Raw genomic sequence first — 18,951 nt, 5'->3', positions numbered from 1 at the left:
GGGATGTCCGAGCCTCCCTGCTCTGAAGTGGCAGTGGTAGCATTTGCCCGGTGGGGGTGTGTGGGGAACGGATATGAGCTCGTGACCATCCCAGAGCCTCGGTGCTTGGACGTGGCCATGACCGCCCAGCGTCCCCCGAGCCTTCTGCAAGGGTCCGCATGGCCCTCCCTGCCTCCTCAAAGCCTCGCTGGTCGCTTCAGGCTCTTGGGTCTCCTGCCGCATGCCTTCCTTGGCCTTGTTTCACGGCGTCTGGGTTCAACATTTGGGGCGCATCTTGGGGTCCTCCCCAGCCCTGGAAAGAGACCTGGGCTTGGCGGCTGGTGTCTGTCAACACTAGACCCTGCAGGACGAGCCGCACACGTTCTGTTCTTGGTGCTCAGTCCATCCCTGTCCTCCGGACGTGGAGAGCATGTGAGTCCCCGGGGAGCTGGGCACGAAGCCCGCCGTGCAGGTTGGCCCGCCGGGAGCTCTGGAACCGCTAGGAACAATGCCGGCTGCATCCCCTCTCCGTGGCCCGTCGTTGAGGAGTGGGTTTGTGGAATGAATGAATGTTCCAAGGGCCTCTCTGGAGGACGGCACCTCTGAGGCCGGCGTTCTGGGTGGGGGTCCGGGAGGTTTCTGGGTTAGCCCCAGGCCCCTTCTCTGCTCCTCTTGCTGTGTGTAGGGAGGGCCTCTGCTGGCCAAAGTGGGGTGTCCCTACAGCTCCAAGGGATGGCTTGGTTGCCCAGGGAGCCCGCTTCTGGAGCAGCAGTCGCGCTCCCTGTCCCTCCCGTGGATCCCCTTCCTGGCAGCCCTGGGTTTGCTTGGCTTAGCAGCTCCCCAAATCCCCTCGAGTCCGGACTTGCCTGCTGTAAACCTCTCCGGAGAGCACCGCCGGACCCGGGGGTTGCGTGTCGGGACCCGGCGCCTGCAGCACGGGGCCGCGTTCCCCTGCGGTTCTGTCCTCGTCCCCTCCTGCGGTGGTGGGAGGGACCCGCTCATCCTTCACGCTCCTGAATCCAGTCTGGCTCTGCCCCGCCCCAGAGCAGAGGGGCTGGGTCGGGCCCCGGGTGCAGGGAAATCTCAGTTCGCGATGCGGGTCGACCAGCTTTATCCCGGGGGTGGCTGGAGCCTGACTGGGCGCCGGCACTCTCACCGTCCTGCGGACAGTCGGGGTGGAGGAGCCACTTGGCCAAGCCTGGGTTTTGGAGGTTGATGGGCTCAATTGCTAGTAGCTGTGCGGCCCCAGGCACGTGGCTCAGCCCCGCTGAAAGGCAGCGGTGAGACGGGGAGTGAGAGCTGGGCGGGAAACGTTGCGCCAAAGGCTCGGCCTGGTGCCCGCCAGCCGCCGGCGTCCGGAAGGCAGTGGCTGTCCTTGAGGGGGGCAGCTGGGGCAGGGGGTCGGGGGGGGGGGGGGGAGGACCAGGGCCACTGGTTCCTGGTCCTGGAGCCCCCTGCAGAGCATGGGTGAGGTTATCTCCCGTGCGAACCGCCCTCCAGCGGCCCGGTGTGACCTTTGCCCTCTGCCCCTGTCTCTAGGAGTCACGCGGACCTCCAGCAACCGTCTCCGGAAGCTCGGCGACCCCACCGGCCCAGGTGAGTAGCTTGTTCAGCCGTGACCCCCCCCCCGGTTCTTCTGGCCCAGCCCTCTAGCCCACCTGGCCTTCTGAGGTGAGCGGAGGGGGGGGGGGGCTTGCCTGCCGCCCAGGGAGGCCTGGTCTTTGATGGCTCCGACTCAGGTGGCTTTCAGGCCTGCTGAGCACAGTCTGCCAGAGGTGGGTCTCGTGGGAGCGGGGGCGCCTCTCTGTAGGGAGGCAGCCCTGGCCCAGGGAGCAGGCCACGTGTGTGTGGGGGACAGAGGACAGAGGACCGAGGCGGGTGTGGATGCTGTTGGGCTGCCCCGCGGAGGCGCGGAGGGACGGATGGGCAGCCCAGGGGCGGGAGGCTTTGACTCTGAGCAGCCACGGACCCCTGCTGCTTCCCACGCCCTGCAGAACTGAGGGGGCTCCGGCAACAAACCTCCGCGAGGGTTGTCCGTCTGAGGTGTCACCTGCCCACGGGCTGGGCACCCCCGGGCTTGTGGGGCAGCCGAGGGGCAGCCTGGCAGGGAACGGGGGTGGGAGTATCAGGGGCCTGTGGATGCACAGGCCGCGATGTCCCCACGGCTGTGTCTGAGGCCCCTTGTGGTGCAGGACGGGGCTGGGTGTGGGAAGGGAAGGGTGACGCCCGGCTGGAGGTCTCCCGGGCGGCTGAGTGATTCACATCCGCGGTTACGCAAGAGCTCCGCCCCCTGTAGCCACGTCGGGCTACTAACCACTGGACGGCCCGGCCTGTCTTTCTGGGGAACTTTCCTCTGGGGCCCCGCAGCTGGTCTGCTTCTTTGCTCTTCCAGCAGCCAGGCCAGGTCTAAGGGCCTCGCCTGGTGCCGGGGCCAGGGCCAGGTTGCTGAGCTCTGGGGTTGAGGTGTCCGGAGACTGGCGCCCTGGGCCATGTGGACACAGTCTCCTCTGGCCATTGCTTCCCTGGGCTCAGACTGGCCAGTTCTGTGCCGTCAGCACTTGGCAGCCGCTGCCACGGTCCGCTTGGAAGCCTAAGGCATAATTTGCTGCAGCCCAGAGCTGTGCGCCCGCGATCTGGGTTTTCTTGGGAGCGCCTGCTGACACACGAAATCCTCTCTGGGGGGGCCTGCCTGGGCTCTGCCTCGGGACACCCTTTCCTTGTCTTCCTGGCTCCTTCTCTAATCCCAGCCGTCCCGCGGCTAAGACCGGGGTCCCGATGGGGGTCTTCGCTGGACCCCCAGCCTCTCAGTGCCCTGGTCCCTCTGACCCTTGCAGGATCCCTGTTTGGAGCCGCCACCCGCCCTCCCCTCTTGTCGCACACTCGGCCTGGCCTCCTGCGTCCGGGACCCCAGACCCCTAGTCCTTCCAGAGGGCCAGGGGCGGTATCCCAGCACAACCTCTGTGAGCTCAGGCTCTTCACGAGGTTGATGCTGGCAGAAGCCACAGGCCACCAGCTCAAGCCGTGCCCATGGTCCACCCTCCTATGACCTTACTTTCTGCCCTTCTTGGAAAAATGGGATTGGTAGACCCTGTAAAAACACTGGAAAGAAGGAAATAAGCCAGTCGTGTGCCCACCAGCCCTCTTGAGAAATAAGGTGTTCTAGGTGCGGTGTGAGCGCCCGGGGGACCCTCCCCATGCCCTTTCCTGCCAGGGTGACTCCCTGGTCACTGCCAGCGCACGTGTGCTGTGTGTCTGGACGACATGTGTCTCCCCCTGCGGACCGGCAGCTGCCTGTCGGCCGTCCGAGGGGCGTCGGCTCAAAGGTGCTCTTTGCTTTTTCAGGCGACACGATGTCTCTGAGATCGTCCTCGCCGGCACGTGTAGCCCTGTTCGTGTGTACTGCCCGTGGGCGATGGCTCCTTGGTGTGGGCCTGCTGTTGGAGGTCGGCGGAAGCCTTCCTCTGTCCTAGGCGCCGCTGGAAACATCCTCACGTGTCCCCATGCACCCGTGTGTGTCCCCAGGCGGATGCCCACACTCTGACCTCCCAAGTGGCCTTCCGGTGTGTTCTCCCACAAGCCTCGAGCGGCCTCTGTGGGTCGCTGCCTCTAGGCCACTGTCTCTGGCCAACCTTTGTCCTGGTTCCCACAGCTTGCACAGTGTTTCCCCTTGGCCGGCTTCCTCACCTCCCGCGGCCGGCCCCTCCAGCCTTGCCCGACTGTCCCCCTGGGACTCCTCAGAGCCTCTCTTTGTGCCCGGACATCCGGTGTGTTCCGTATCCCGCTCTTCCTCCTCCCAGTGCCTCTGAGATGGGTGGCCTCATCCCTGCTGTAGGGGGTTGACTAACGTCCCCCCAGAATTCTTGTTCACCCGGAACCTCAGAAAGTGGCCCGACTGGGAAATGCATCTCTTAGAAGCGCGGTCAGTGAAGGCCCCGGAGATGAGATCCTGCTGGACTTAGGGTGGTTCTTAAGGCCGATGGCGGAGGGCCTTACGGGAAGGGGAGACGTACAGGGGAGCAGGCCACGTGAGGACCCAGGCAGAGATGGAGGGAGGTGGCCGCAAGCCCAGGGACGCTCGAAGACGCAGGAAGCGTTTTTCCCGCAGCCGCTGGAGGAAGCTCGGCCTCCGCTGCTAACCTTGATTTTGGGCTTCCACCTCCCGAACGGGGAGACAATCCACTTCTGTTGTTTTAAGCCTCTCTGTCATAGCGATCTGTGACAGCAGCCCCAGGAAGCCCGTGCACATCCTCTGGGTCCGGCTGGGTGGACGGCACGCTCCCCGCAGAAGGGTCTCCCTGAAACGCTGCTGTCTGGGCCGTGTCTCTGCCCTTACGCCTCACGAGTGGTGGCCCCACGGCATCCCTGGTGCGGGTTCCCGCCCTCCCCCAGTCTTTCCGTGCAGCCTCGCACACGCCTCCTTGCTCCCGGCTCCGGGGAGCTCTCCGCCTCGCGCTCAGGACGCCCGGCTGTACGCAGGGCCCGGCTGCCGGCGTCCCAGCCATGTGGGCCGGGGCGGGGAGAGTGTGGCTTGGCGGCGGTCAAGGAAGACACTGCCAGAGTCTGGCTGCCCGTGGGCCTTGCCCGAGGCTCCCACAGGCACCCCTCGCTGGTGCCGCTCTTCCCACCCACGGACACCCGCTCCTCCTCGGTGTCTCTCGGGTCTCAGCCTGGCCGTGCACGGAGGTCCTCAAGCAGGAAATCTCAGCCGTCGACCTTGACCGATGCCCCCCCAGCACCGTCAGGTCAGCAGGTCACTGAGACCTTCTCAACTGCCCCTGCCCTCGAGTGACCTGGGTGCGGTCAGGCATCAGTGCCCCCCGCGTCTCGCCCTTCTCCCCACGGACGCTCCCCTGGCCCCGTCGCGGTCAGTGGCATTTACCGAGACCCGCCTGCGCGCACAGGCTCCATCCGTGTGATTACCCGAAACAGACCTGGTCATGGCCTCTTACTTAAAGGACCCCTAGTTGCCTTTTCCAAAGCGCGGGATGAACTAAAGCACAGGACGGTGTTCAAGGCGCTTCCCAGCCTGACCTGTCTCTCCTTCCAGGCTCTCGCTGCCCCATCCTCCCTCCTAGACGGGGAGGCCGTCCCGGCTTCCCCCCGGCCACGGTGCCGGGACAGTCCCTGTACCTTCGTACTTCTGAAGGTCTTGACTTTGACCCAACCTGTTCATCCCCAGCGTTGGCCTTGGGGGTTTCTTTGTCCTCCGGCCCACAGGGCTGCATGTTCTTACGGCACGTGGCTCGCAGGCCGCAAATACTGTTGCATTCAACTGGGAAGGACAAGCTTGGGGTGATGGGCCCAAGAATGAGTTTAAAATAGAAAAGTCAGCCTTCTTTTGCGTTGGCTGAAAAGTAGCTTTTCTCTTCGTGTTCCGGTGAAGAAATTCACTGAGAATGCAGCGTCTCTGGGGAGGAGGATTTAGGAGCAGCGCAGCCCGGCGGCCGTGGGCACACGTGGCCCCCACATTGCAGGCGGTAGATCGAGCACGTTGACGTCATCCTAGAACGTTCTGTCGGGCCGAGCTGGCCGGTAGAGCCGACCCGTTGGCTCTTCAGGTTCATTGTTCTTCCTGCGAGCACGTGTTGGGCACCGAGTGAGCGAGCGGGCAGAGCGTTGGGCTCTCGGCAGGAAGGGGAAGACACTAGCCCTTCGTGGGCTTTCTCAGTGATCTGGGGAGAGGGGCTGCGGGGCAGATGCTCCCGATCCGGGCTTCGGCGCTCCGCCGTCCCCTCGTGCCTTAGGGGCTGCGGGTTCTCCTGGAGGCACAAGGTTCTGGCTCCGGCCCGGCCCTGCCCAGGATGGGTGACAGAGCACGAGACCTGTTTGTGGCGGAATTCAGCCGGGCCTGGGCCGCCCCTCTCCATGGTCTTGGTTCCCTTCCACACCGTTCTGGAAGAACTCCCACAGCCACGGGGCCGGCCCGGGCTGTTCGCACCTGTAAACCCCGCAGCCGTTCCCAAGGCAGAGAGTAGCTGGGTCGTATTTATTTAGGAACAGCTGAACCTTGCTGCTCAGGAAAGAGTGGAGAGAGGGTTCCTGAGAGGAAGGTAGCCAGCCCCAGCCCGGAACCTCGCGCTGGGCCTGGCTTGCTGGGCCAGGCTGGGGGGGGGGGGGGCCCGCTCTGCTGGCAGGTACGGTGGGGACAGCGGGGCCGCGGGAGGCCTCCGGATGGAGCGCCTTCGTTGTCGACTCAGGGAAGCCGACCTCGGTGCTGGAGTCAGGGCTGAGCAGGAAACGAACGGAAAAGTCATTTCTTAGAGTGAGAGCTCCTGTAGCTTGGAGCTGATTACGGAGGATTCGAGAGCGTCTGCGTGGAGCAGGGGGCGGCGAGAGCGGGTGGGAAGCCCGAGCCCAGGGCCTCAGGAAGTCTCCTTTCCGCCGGGCTCCTCTGTCCCCGTGTCCTCACGGCCCCTCCTCAGAACGCACACCCCGGGAACGAGGCCACCTTGGTCCAGGGGCCCCTGCTGTGTGCATCATGGGAGTCGTCCTCCTGGCCTGGTGGGGGCAGTTCGGGGCACCCGGGGATGCCTCGTAGCTGTGTGTACCCCCCCATGGGGTGCGGGGGGCTTGTGGCTGTGCTTCCTGGAGGGCCCCCCAAGTCCTGCCTTTAACGAGAAAGCCATCCCCCAAGCCATCCCCCAACTCTTCCCCCTCTCCCCCACACACCCCTCGCAGGGGATGGGGACATGGATGGTGGTCAGGAGTCTGCAGGGGGGGGGGGGGGGGGGGGTGTGTGTGGGGGGGTGGGGGAGGTGTGTGCAGATCTGTTGGGGGGGTAAAGGACAGAGATACCATCTTAGAAACTGTCTAGAAGAGGCTGTGGGGCAACGGTGCCCACCCCAGGACACAGGCTGGCTGGGTGTGGGGGCAATTTCCCAAGGCTGTGGCCACGGTGGGGGGAGGGGGTCCTGCCTCCCCCAGGTGGCAGGTGTTGGTCCAATTTGGAAAGTGCTGGGTGGAAGGAAGCCAGCCCCCCACAGGGACGGCTGGGCTCTCGCATTTACTATGCAAATGCGCCGGAGGCATCTAAGGCCTGCATCTAGTTTATGTAACCACAGAGCCTAGTCAGGGGAGGAGAGAGCCACGTGGGGAACCCACTTTGGGGGATGCAGGTCCCCCGGCCTGGCCAGGCCCGTTGCTCCCCTCCCCCGCTGGGTGTGAACAGTGCTGGTGCCTAGACGCAGCCTCGATGAGCACTGGGGGGTTGGCTGCTGCCTTCTCCCACGGCTTGGCCTCACCCTACCTCTGCGCCTGGCCTCTGAGCTGGCTCCTGACTAACACGGGCCTCACTGGAGCCAATTGGTGCTGCCAGGTTTTTGGTTTCAAACGCTCCCCTGCTTGGGCCAGAATGCTTGGATTTTTAGGCATGGGGCGGGGGTGGGGAGCGGATGGACACTGAGCCAAACTGCCGGGGAAGCACCGAGGGTCAGAGCTGTGCTCAGCCGTGAGGACGACGACAGAGCCCTGGGCGCCTGCAGGAAGGGGGGGGCGGCCCATGGCCAGCCCGAAGCCTGGCCTACCCCGGATTCCCACCAGCGGACCTGTCTGTGGGGCCCTCCTGGGCTGGCTTGCCCTGTGGCGTGCCCCGTCCCGCGTGTATTAAAGGGGTTTCTTCTTTGTATCTTTTCTGTCGTGTCTAAATTCAATACAGTGAACACATATTATGTTTATATTCAAGAAAACCAGTGAGGAATATTTTTTTCAAAATCGGGGAAGAGATTTGAATGGATAACCCCCCCAAATTCTCCGTGATTGCCATTGTCCTAGCTCAAGGATTGTTAGCTGTTGGTGGGCTCTCGGGTTTACAGGGCCTGTCTGTGTTCCCTGGGGGCCCTGAACCCATCGCCACAGATCCGGTGGGTCGCAACAACAGAAGTGTGTTCTTGCGACATTCTAGAGCTGGAGTCTGAGATCCAGGTGTGGCTGGGCTGCGCCCCCGCCCCCCCCTCCCCCACCGTCCTAAGGCTCCAGGAAAGGATCATTTCCTGGCCTCTTGCTTCTGGGGGCTGCATCCAGCCTTCAAAGGTGGGGGCATCAGGTTTCTGCTCTGTCTTCCCGTCCGTTTCTCTGTAGACCTCTCTCTGTCTCCCTCCTGCATGAGACGAAGGCACCCAACTACACCGCGGCTCCCCCTCCTAACCCAGGCTAATCAGGACCCTTTGTTGGGTCCTGCAAAGACTCTCCAGATAAAGTCCCATTTGCAGAGATTAGGGTGTGTGACATCTTTGGGGGCCATTTTTGAGCTCGTGGGACCTCCCTGGGCTAAGACACTGTCCGCACATTCCCTCGGCAGGCAGGCCACTTTTGGGGCTGTCCTCCAGGCTCTGCTTGGAGGGGGTGGGAATGGGGAGGTGGTCCCTGTTTGGTGTCCCCTGCTACCAAGGAGACACCCTTGCTACATAGGAGACTGCGACTGAGGTCCTGTCCCGGGCAGGAGGGGACGGAACTTTGTCCCCACCATCCAGCTGATGTGCGTGCACAGCACCCCCCAACTCTGACCAGGTGCTGGTCCCCCCTACCCCGAGTTTGCCAGGTGAGCAGCACCCACTCCCCAGTCCAGGGGAAGAGTAGGAAACAGCTGAGCCCCCACCCCCAGGCCTTGGGGGGCCCCTCCCAGAGAAGTGCTGAGTATGGGGAACCGCGCTGTGGAGCCAGGCTCCCTCCCCGGGGACCGCTGGGGACTCACTGACTCATGAGTAACTGGGACCTTCCAGGAAGTCTCCTTCGGGCCATCTCCCCACCCCCACCAGCTTGGGCGGGGACAAGCCTGTGGCCTGTGTCACCCGGCAGCCCCAGGGACAACTCCACCGGGCTCGTTGGGGCAGGTGCTCTGGAGCCCTCCCTGGCCGCCTGCCTCCTGGGGGGGGGGGGGGGCGGGGGGAGGGGGGGCGGGCCGGGCCGCAAGGGAAGGCGAGGCCGCGACGGGGCTTTTCTCAAACGCTTCGGCCAGAGGAAACGTCGCCTCGCGGGCCAGGGAAAATGAAAGACTTTGGAAGTCGCCAGGAATTTGACTGCGAGCTGGTTTCCAAGAGGCTAAGTTAAGCTTCTCCAAGTGGATATTAAAAAGGAGCAGCAGGCCTGGCGGAGGGGCTGGAGGGGGTGGAGAGAAGGCCGGAAGCCGCCCGCTGCACCCTGCGCCTCCGGAGCCTGCCCGCGCGCGCACAAAGCCCAGACGGGCCGGCCGGACCGGGGCTGCGGGAGCCTCGCGGCCGCCCCCCGTCCCGCCTCCTGTCCCGCGCGGCCTCCGGCTCTTCTCCCTCCCGATCCACAGAGACAATGCTACCTCAGTTTGGGGCACAAACATATGATCAGCACATGGAAATGTGGTAATTTGGATGCGTTCGTGATTGCAACAGATTGAAGAAATTAGACCAGACAAAGAGTGTTTTTGGAGGAGGAGGAGGAGGAGGCCGGAGGAGGGAGGGCGTCGGGGGTGAGAAGGGGAAGACGCCTCTGGAAAGGCGCCGGGACTCCCGCCGGCTGCTAAATAGACCCGTAGTCATGGAGAGAGACCGGATCACAGGTAGGCCCCCCGCAGCCCCCTCCCCTAACTCAGAGCTATATCGCTGCTTTGGGAAATCAGCCCCCGGGGGTCACTTTTATTCATTCGTGTGGACGTACTTCTGTTCCTTTGGACTGTTCTGAGGCCGTGGGATGCCGTCTGCCCATAGCGGAGCCCCACCAGGTCTGGCTCTCACTGAGGCTCTGCCTTCCTAACCCTCGCCGTTCCGCTCGGTCCCCAGCTCGGTCCCCAGCCGGCCGCTTCTGCTGCTCCAGGCGCTGTAAATGCCCAGACCGGTGGCGGCTCCAGGAAAGGGCGGGGGGTTGGGGGCGGGCGGCCTGCTGGGGTCTGGGCTGATGGCATGTGGGCCCTGGCTGGTGGCTTTACCCACTGTGTGGGCTGTGTTTCAGCTGCCAGCCAAAGTCCGTCTTCAAGGCCGCCTGGGTCTCCTCCCTGAAACAGCATTTTGGTGCCTTCCCAGGAGCCGATTGCAGGGGTGGAGCTCCCGGTGCTCAGAGATGTGCAAACGTGTGTGCGCGTGTGTATGCCCACGCACAGCACACACAGCTGGTCCCATTCGCCCAGAGGCTTGGGTCATTAGCAGCAGCGAGTCCCCCTTGGAGCTGGGTGTGTCACTTCAGTCCTCAGTCACCTGGGAACCCTGCAGCGGGGAGGGGGAGTGACATCTTCTAGGGTCACTGAGGGACGCTCTAGGCCAGGATGACCAGCAGATGTGGGCTCTACTCAGATTCTGGAGCAGAATAACTGTTTAAAACATCTTGGTGTCACCTCAGGGCATGGAGCGAGGGCAGACGGCTGGTCCTTGGGCTGGAGGGGCCTCGAGGGTCTGGACCCATCCCTGCTCTCCTGGGGCATCCAGCCTCTTCTAGATGAGCCATTCTCACTGGCGGCCCCCAAGGACTGGGCACAGAGCCATCGGGGGCGGTGTGAGAGCCTATCTGAAGAAAAAGGCGGCTGCTCTGGCTTGAGTCATCCCGGTTTGATGGCCCCCTGTCCTGGGTCAGGGTCCCCAGCCCCTCAGCCGGCGATGGCACACGCTGTGACTCGGTCAGTGTCTGACATCATGAGTCGGTTCCCCTTCATTACTGCGCCCGCTGCCTGCTGCGGGCCCCCGTGAGGGTCCTGGGTCCCCTGGGGAGGTCTGGGCTCTCCTTGGGCTTCAGGTAGTCTGTGCTGACCCTGGTGAGCCTCAGGATGTCACCCCACAGATGCCGTAGCCCTTGTCTGTTGCTTGCCACTGTGTGTGTTAGGAGCTCCCCAGAGACCAGAGGGAAGGGTGGCCCGTCGTGAGGCTCCTTCTGTATGCTGAGCAGATCCTGATGGGAAGAGAGCTGCTGAGTGGCCATGTGTGTGTGTGTGTGTGTGTGTGTGTGTGTGCGTGTGCGTGTGTGTGTGTGTATTTGTGCCACTGGGACCGCCACAGGATGTGGGGCAGCCATAGAGACCCGCGGGAGGCAAGGTGTGGACTCAGCGACACGGGCCAGCTGGTTCAGGGCTGTGGAGCCTGAGTTCCCTGTGCAGAGGGACATTCACGGGGTCCCTGTGCGGCTCGGGAGGATGGTCGCTTCACCAGCCTGGCTCACAGGGCCCCGGTGGCCGTGGGTCCAGCCTTCACTTCCCAGTTGACCAAGGCATGGCCCTGATGGGTGACCCAGGGAAGCGGAGAGCCAGGACACACAGTGGGGGAGGGGACCCTTGGGAAGTGACAGCCCTCTTGGAACCTTCTGGGCTAGCCCGACCCCAGCAGCTTTTCATGAGCTGAACCAAACTGCCTTGGAAAACGGTCAGCTCTGCGCCTTCACGGCCACACTAGGCACCGCTGCCCTCGGCTGGACTGCCCGTGAGGGACGGAAAGAGGACTTTCTCTCAGGACGTGCCTGAGGAGGAATGGGTACTCTCGGTGAAATTCTCGTAGGGATGCGTTGTCGCTGAAAATTGCTTATTTCTTTCCAAGCTTTGTTGATGATGGAAAGCCTCAAGTCCTTACCCTACATGTTCCTCAGAACTGCTCAGACCTTGGCCGTGGTCTTTGATTGTAACTTGGCTCTTAAGCAGCCCCCCACCCCGCCCCGGGAAATGCGTTCCATCCTGTCCCTCTGTGGCCCGGGGCCTCAGTTTCCTAGTCTCAAATGTAAAGGGGTTGGACCGGTATGACCCCAGGCAGCACCCCACAGCCCGTGGGCCTCTGAGCCTGCTCTGCGGGGTTCCCGGAGGCTCCTTCCTTCTCCCCTTGTCTTGCTGTAAGGCGCTGTGACTACTTTATTTGTCCCCGCCTGTGCAGCGGGCAGAGGCGGGGCTGGGGGCCACGATGTCCCACTTGGCCCAGCACCCACCCCCCCAACCGCTTCCAGACAGGCCTTCCATTGCCCAGGCCTCACTGGGCTGGTATTTGAGACGCAAGTGGCCGGTTCTCAGTCACTGCCCAGTGCTGTCCAGGAGGAGCTGGGGGGCGGGGAAGGCAGGTGCAGGCAGCCGCAGGACCCTTCCATCTGCTCGCTCCTTCTCTTGGCAGCGCTGGGCTCCTGCCAGGTTTGTGAGTCTGGGATCTGGGTTCCTCCTGGGCAGTGGGGTAGCCCCGGCCCTCTTGGAGCCTGCCCCTCCCCCCACCACCCCGGGAAGATGCCAGAGGGCTTGTCAGCAGGGCAGGGATGAGTCATGGAGCAGCGACTGGCCGCTGAGACACAGAAGGCCACTCCTTCCAGCCAAGGGTCGGGTTTTTTTCCTTGTTCTGGACCGGCTCTGTGGCTTTTACAAATTAAGCAGTTTTATCTCATTCCAAGCGCTTGTATTTCAGCAGGGAGAGAATCTCCAAGAAGGGAACTTTCCACTGGGGAGCTGTAACTTAGCTCAGCTGGGTCTCAGGGAGGGTGGGAACAGGCCTCATGGGTGAGTTGCAGGCAGGGAATGTGGAAGGCTCCTGATCGGTCGTCGGCGGGGGTCCCGGGAGGGCTGCTCTGTCACTGGAGCGCTGGTCCTTGGTTGGGCGTCTGCCCGGCACAGTGAGGCACAGCACGCTCATCTAGGAGGTGGGGGTCTGCTCTTCTCATGGGTGTCCGCTGTCATGAGGAGGGCAGGGGGCTGGATACCCCTCACCTGTCCCTCCCCCAGGTACTTGTCACCCTGGTCCTGGACAGACACTGCAGGTCCCAAGCTGCCTGGCCCCGCTGTGTCCTCTCCAGGTTTATTTCCCTCATCTCCAAGATGAGAAGTGTGGCCAGCAGCTTTCCTGGGCCCCTTCCTCTTCTGGCTCTGACCTGCAAGGGACTTGGCCCCTGGAGGAGTTTCTCAGGGCTGCTGAAAGCAAATGCCACAGACCGAGTGGCCGGAAACAGCAGCCATGGACTCTCCCACAGTTCTGGGGGCTGGAAGTACAAATTCAAGGTGTCGGCAGGGCTCGTTCCTTCTGGACGCCGTGAAGGAGCTGCTGCTCTGTGCCCCTCTCCTGGCTTCTGGGAATTGCTGCGCTCCCCGGTGGTCCTTGGCCTGTAGGACATCATGTAGTCTCTGCCTGTTGTCACAGAGCCTTCTGTGTCCCCAAGCTCTCCTGCTGCTCTCTTTTGAGGACACTCATCCCTGGACTTGGGTCCCTGCATAATCCTAGGTGATTGAATCTCCAGATCTTAAACTTAATTATATCAGCAAGACCCTATTTCCAAATGGGACAATGTTCAGGGGTTCCAAGTGAGCATGTGTTTTTTGGGGGGAGGGGTCACCATTCAGCCCACTCTGATCCTGAGGTGTCCTGGATCCACGGAAGACTCCATGTCCCAGATTCCTTGTCGTCCCCCTCTGGACATTTTGGTGTGGCCGCTAGCCTTTGCCACTGTGTCATGTGCACCTGGTGGGGTGTGGAGGGCTCAGGCTTGTTGGAATTCCAAGAGCCTGGAGACAGTCCCTGCTTCCTCCCTGGAGCTCCCTGGTCCTGCCTGCCAGGGGCCCGGGATCCCTGGAACTCTGTGCTGGACTCTGAACTCTTTTTAAAGATTGGGGGAAAATATGCATAACGCACAAACTGCTGTTTTAACAATTTGGGGGCCTACAGCCCAGTGGCATTTAATGAGATGCACAGACTTGGGCCACCATCCATCCGTCTGCAGAACTTCACCTTCCAGCATGAAACTCTGCTCTCACGGAACATCAGCTTTCCGTTCTCCCTTCCCTCTGCCCTTGGCCGCCACCACCCTACTCTCCGTGTCCGTGAGCTTGACTTGATTCCAGGTGCCTCATAGACATGGAATCGTGCACTATTTGTCCATCTGTGCCTGGCTTATTTCACTTAGTATCATCTCTTGGAGGTTGTGGTGTTGTAGCAGGTGTCAGTTTCCTTCCTAGTGTAAGACAGAATGAGGTTCACTCCATGGATGGACCACATTGCGTGTCGTCTTTTATCTTTGGCTAGACCTTTACATTGTTTCCACGTTGGGGCTGTTGTGACAGTTACTGCTGTGAACAGGGGCGTGCAGATATCCGCTCCAGGCTCTGCTTTCAGACATACTGGATCCACACGCAGACACGGCGTTGCTGGCGTTGCTGGATCATGTGGGAATTCTATGTTTAATTTTGGTGGGAAGCTCCGTACAGCTTGCCCCTTGGCTGCACCACTTCCCATTGCCACCAGCAGGGCACCAGGGTTCCAAATCCCCCACCCCCTCCACGACATTGCTATTTTATTGACTTGTTTATTACTTTGGGTAATAGCCATCCTCATGAATGGCAAGTGGTATCTCCCTGTGGGTTTGACGTGTGCTTCCCTAACTGCTTAGAGACGGTGAGCGCCCTTTCCGGGGCTTGTTGGCGTCTGTGTGTCTTTGGAGAACTGTTTCTTTGAGTCCTTTGTTAAGTTTTTAATTGGGTCATTTGTTTTTTGTTGTTGTTGGTCATAGGAGTTCTTTATATATCTTGCATATTAATCCCTTACCTGATACTCGATTTGCAAGTATTTTCTCCCATCCTGTCAATTACCTTCTCACGCCGTTGATGGCATTCTTTGATGTGTAGAAGTTTTTAAGTTTGATGAAATCCCATTTTTTTATTCATCCTTTTGTTGTCAGTGCTTGTGGTATCATACCCATTGTCACAAAGCTTTTCTCCTGTGACTTTTCCTAAGAGTTGTATAATTTTGGCTCTGGCGTTGAGACCTTTGATCTATTTTGAATTAATTTCTGTATATGGTGTGAGGTAAGGCTCCCGATTCATTCCTTTTCTTTTCTCACACCCAGGCTGGCTCCTCTTGGTGGCAGGGAGTGGGGAAATCCTGGGCTGGGCCAGGCCTTGAATCCCTCCCCGCCCCAGGCTGGCCATCAGAGCCTCAGCTCTGGCCTGGAACATGGCTGGACATGTGCTACGTCCCGGGGCAGCCCAAGCCCGGCCCTTCTGGGCTGACAGGGGAGGCCAGCCTGGGGTGTTCTGGGTTCCACCGGTATGGATGTTTCTGTAATTCTCTGTGGTTCCCCTGCCCAGCCTGCATGTGACACTGGCTGTCTGTGTGGCAGGGTGTGGGGCTCAGTGTCCATTGGTCTGTCCCCATGCTCCTCAGGAAGCCTGTCCACCCACATCCTCTCATGTGGCCTCTGCCATCCGAACTTACGCCTCCTGCTCAGAGCTGGTCACCCCTCTTGTCTTCCCTTCCCAAGCCGACAGAAACTTCCATCCTGAGGCTGCTGCTCAAACCCCTTTGCCCGAAGGCCCTCCAGCACCGGGCACGCCTTCACCAGCCACACACGGATTCCGCTGACAGGGTTGGCTGTGGATTCAGCTCCTTTTGGGGCTGGGCATGTGACCGGGCAAAGGGCAGGGTGGGACCCGACCGAGAAACAGGGGAGATTTCCTCCTGACAAGTGGCCTGAGCTTGGAGAAGTGTCTTGGCCACAGCTTGAACTCTGGACAGATAGCGACAGACGCGGATTCCAGCTCGCAGTGGACAACACTTCTGCCTTTAGACCTTTCAGATCCTCCTTCCTTTTTTTCTTTTTTTCCCCTTTAACAAATGAGGAACCTCTGACTTGAGCAAAGCTGAGTAAACAAACCAACACACCCCTAGGAAATTAGCAAAGAGGCACCAGCTCTGAAACTACATGCTTCGGGGCTGGGTGGGTCTGTGGGAGCAGCTGGGTGCGGCGGGCCGCGGGGTGCGGGTGGCGGGAACCCACGCCCTGTGCTTCCCGCCTGCTCTCCTACCCCCTCCCGCCAACAATCTGTGGAGGTCCCCTCCTGTCACCCCTAGTGGGGGTCCCGCTTGCAGTGCCGTGAAGCCCTGTTCATACCAGCCCACTTTTTGAATATTTCTTGAGGTCCCGCGATGTGCAGGTGCTTGCCTAGGTTCTCCGCCTCTGGGAGCGAGGAGGTTACTGCCCTTGCTCCCGTGGGACTCTGTCTGAACCAGATGCCAAGCAGCTAGCCAGTGAGCCCACCGACAGATGATTCTAGACAAAGGCTGTGTGTGTGTGTGTGTGTGTTGGGGGATTAGTGGAGGCCCCCCGTGAGGAGGTGACACTGAGCTGAAATTGGTGTGACCAGAAGGACTCCACCAGGCCAGCGTTCAGAGGAAGAGCTTCCAGGCAAAGACAACAGAAAATGCAAAGACCCTGAGGTTGGGTCATCAAGGTGAGGGGAGGGGCCGGGTCAGATGGTGCCGGGGAGGCCTGTGGGGTGCCCTGTGGAAGGAGCTACAGGCCCTGGATGCCCGGTGGCTGCTATGTCCCCTGCGGCGGGCTGGGAGCGGAAGCCGGGAGGCCTGGAGGGGGAGAGCTGGTCTTCACGGTGGGAGAGGGAGGGCTTCCGATTCGTGGGGGGACCCGGGTGGCTGATGAGGCCACAGATGCCCTGACCCGCTGCCCAGCCCTGCCCCAGCGGCCGCTGACTTGAGTAGGGAGGCTTGCGCTGTCTCAGCTAGGAGGACGCCAGCTGTGGCCTGGGGTCTGCTTGCGGGGAGGCTTGGCCGCCTGAGTCCTGGGAAGGTGACCCCGCGCGGCAGCAGGTGTGGGAGGGGCAGCGCGCTCCTTCCCGTCCCGCCAGCTCCCGTGTCCCTGGGCAGAGTTATTGGGAGCCCCGCTTGGCGCCACGTGCCCGCTGGGGACCAGCACCCCTCCTGCTGGCAGGGACTGAGCAGCTGTCTCTCCAGCTCACCTGGCAAGGGCTTGGGAGGGGATGGAGACTCAAGAGCTGCTCGCACAGGACGGTGGACAGTGGGTGCCTGTGTGTCCTTGGTCCACACGGGGAACATTTCGGTCAAGCCCTGCTTGCTACTTTGTGTGCCCCGGGACCATCCACGGGCTGCCCGAGCAGGGGCGGCACAGGTATGGTGGGTGAGTGCAGGAGGCTCTCCCAGGCCCAAGACCTCACCTTCCCGGGGCTTCGCTTTGGGCCCGCGCCCCTCTCTGGCCCTGCTGCTCCTGCAGTGCACGCGGTGGCCCCCCGCCATCCGCCTGGCTGGCCTGCCAGGGGCCATGGGGCCCTTTCCAGGTGGCATTTCTGTTCAAAGATGCAGGGCTCTGGGCTGTGGGGCTGGGGGAGATGGCCCAGGATGTCATTATCTGGTAAGAAGCCAGGTACGGCTTTCAGATGGTGGACATCTGCACGTTGCCAAGCTCCAGGATCCTCGTTCAGCGAGCGTGTCCTGATCCCTATGGCACCATGTCCGAGGGAGAGGATGGGGCTGGGGGGCGACCGTGGACCGGGGGCTTGGGCTGTGCCTCTGCTCTGTGTGTTGAAGGTTCAGGGGGTGGGGGGGATACTCCAGGGAACGCCCCATAGTGTCCCCCTCACCCCCGCCCCAGCTCGCACCTCTCTGGGGAGGAGTGGACAGTGGGGCCTGGGTTCTGGAAACGTGCATTGTCTGGGCATGGGTGCCCCCATTACTGCAGTGAGGGGGCGGGCGGGGCCTGGGGAAGGAGGAGGCTGCAAACCTGGGGAGGAGCCGGACTGGGCTGCGGAAAGCCTTTCCCCCAGAAGGTGGCGGTGCAGGCCCTCCAGCGCCAGCGCCTGCCCGGTCTCTGCGCTCACCCGATTTGCGGGACGAGGCTACCCCTGCCTTCATTCCTCTTCCCGGGGCTGCTCTCCGCGGGTGGAGAGAATGCGAATCACGGGGAGGCCGGGGAGGCCGGGGAGGCGCCGGTGTGGGAACCAGGACCCCCGCGGAGAAAGAGACCCGCCGAGGCCGTGGACTTTGAGGTCTTCCTGCCTGGGGGGGGGGGGGGGGGGGGGGGGGGCTCTGGCCACATCCTTCTTCCCTGTTTGTGGTTGAGACGGCTCAGTCTCTTCGACATGTTTCCGACTTTTGACTGCGAAAGATTTCAAACACACAGAAAAGATGAGAGAATTCTAGCATCCCCCTGCGTCCACCGCGGGATGCTGTGATGCAAATCAACCGTGTCCCCAAAAACCCCTGCGATTTGGGGGCTCCACGTCGGAGTAAGTTGCCGATACCCGCACACATGACCCTTCAGACACCTCAGCTTGCGTCTCCCTAGCTAGACTCCAGTATTGGTTGAAGTTTCTGTTTCTCTCTTGGAGGTAAAACTGATGCATCGCGAAACGCCCAGAAGTTCGGTGGACCCCTCTGAGATTGGACCGAGACGTCCACGGTGCGTCCGAACTGCTTTCGGGCTGCGGGGCGTCACCCTCCACGCTCTTTGCCAGTCTGTCTCTACCTCCACCTGCCTAAGGGCTGCCAAAATTCTGGCTTTTTCCACTATTGATTAATTTTGCCAGTTTGTGTGTTGTTTTCCATCTATCTATGTTTTTGCCGTGGTTTGTCCCATGATTGCTACGTGGTGTTCATTTAATGTTTCCCGTGTGAGGCTCTTATAAATAAAGCTGCGATGAGCATTCCTTTTTTTTTCTTTTTTAAATATTTAAAAAAAAATTTTAAGTAATCTCTACCCCTAGCGTGGGACTTGAACTCACCACCCTGAGATCAGACGTTGCATGCTCCACCGACTGAGCCCGCTGGGCACCCCTTCTCTGAGCGATCTTATACGGGGGGGGGGGGCATATAAGCTTCCATTTGTCTTGTCTAAATACCAAGTAGAATTATTGGACCAGGGGCGCCTGTGGCTCAGTCATTAAGCGTCTGCCTTTAGCTCAGGTCACGATCCCAGGGTCCTGGAATCGAGCCCCATGTTGGGCTCCCTGCTCAGCAGGAAGCCTGCTTCTCCCTCTCTCACTTCCCCTGCTTGTGTTCCCCCTCTCTCTGTCTCTTTCTGTCAAATAAATAAAAATCTACAAAAAAAAAAAAAAAAGAATTATTGGACCAAAGGGTGGGTTGGTATGAGTTTAGTTTTACAGGAAACTGCCAGATCTTTTCCTAAGGTGGCTTTTACACGCCTCCCTGTCAGAGTTCCCATGGCTCCACATCCCTGCCAGCATTTGGTGCTGTCACTCTACGACTCCGTCCTTTGGGGGGGCGTGGGCGTGTTGTGGTGTTTCGTTAGGGCTGCAGTTTGCAT

At 61.1% G+C, this 18,951-nt stretch overlaps 1 protein-coding gene and 1 long non-coding RNA gene across 4 annotated transcripts in view; both read left to right on the top strand.

The window, feature by feature from the left end:
- Positions 1-18,951, top strand: part of SEPTIN9 (septin 9) — a 144,273-nt gene that overhangs the window by 13,853 nt on the left and 111,469 nt on the right. For 2 of the 3 annotated variants that reach the window (XM_059378415.1, XM_059378414.1), the window contains exon 2: positions 1,519-1,575. In XM_059378415.1, the coding sequence (XP_059234398.1) occupies positions 1,519-1,575 (57 nt within the window). Of the gene's footprint in view, positions 1-1,518; positions 1,576-9,403; positions 9,506-18,951 lie in introns of those variants that run through there. The other variant, XM_059378417.1, reaches the window with a different exon arrangement.
- On the top strand, positions 15,614-18,331 carry LOC132003125 (uncharacterized). The gene is made up of 2 exons (XR_009400147.1): positions 15,614-16,108; positions 18,017-18,331. It is a non-coding gene; the product is annotated as an uncharacterized LOC132003125 (long non-coding RNA).

The sequence above is a fragment of the Mustela nigripes genome, chromosome 16 (genome assembly GCF_022355385.1).
Source record: "Mustela nigripes isolate SB6536 chromosome 16, MUSNIG.SB6536, whole genome shotgun sequence".
NCBI classification, from domain to species: Eukaryota; Metazoa; Chordata; class Mammalia; order Carnivora; family Mustelidae; genus Mustela; species Mustela nigripes.
The sequence above is the reverse complement of the archived record's forward strand: the minus strand, read 5'-3'. Positions and strand labels throughout refer to the sequence as shown.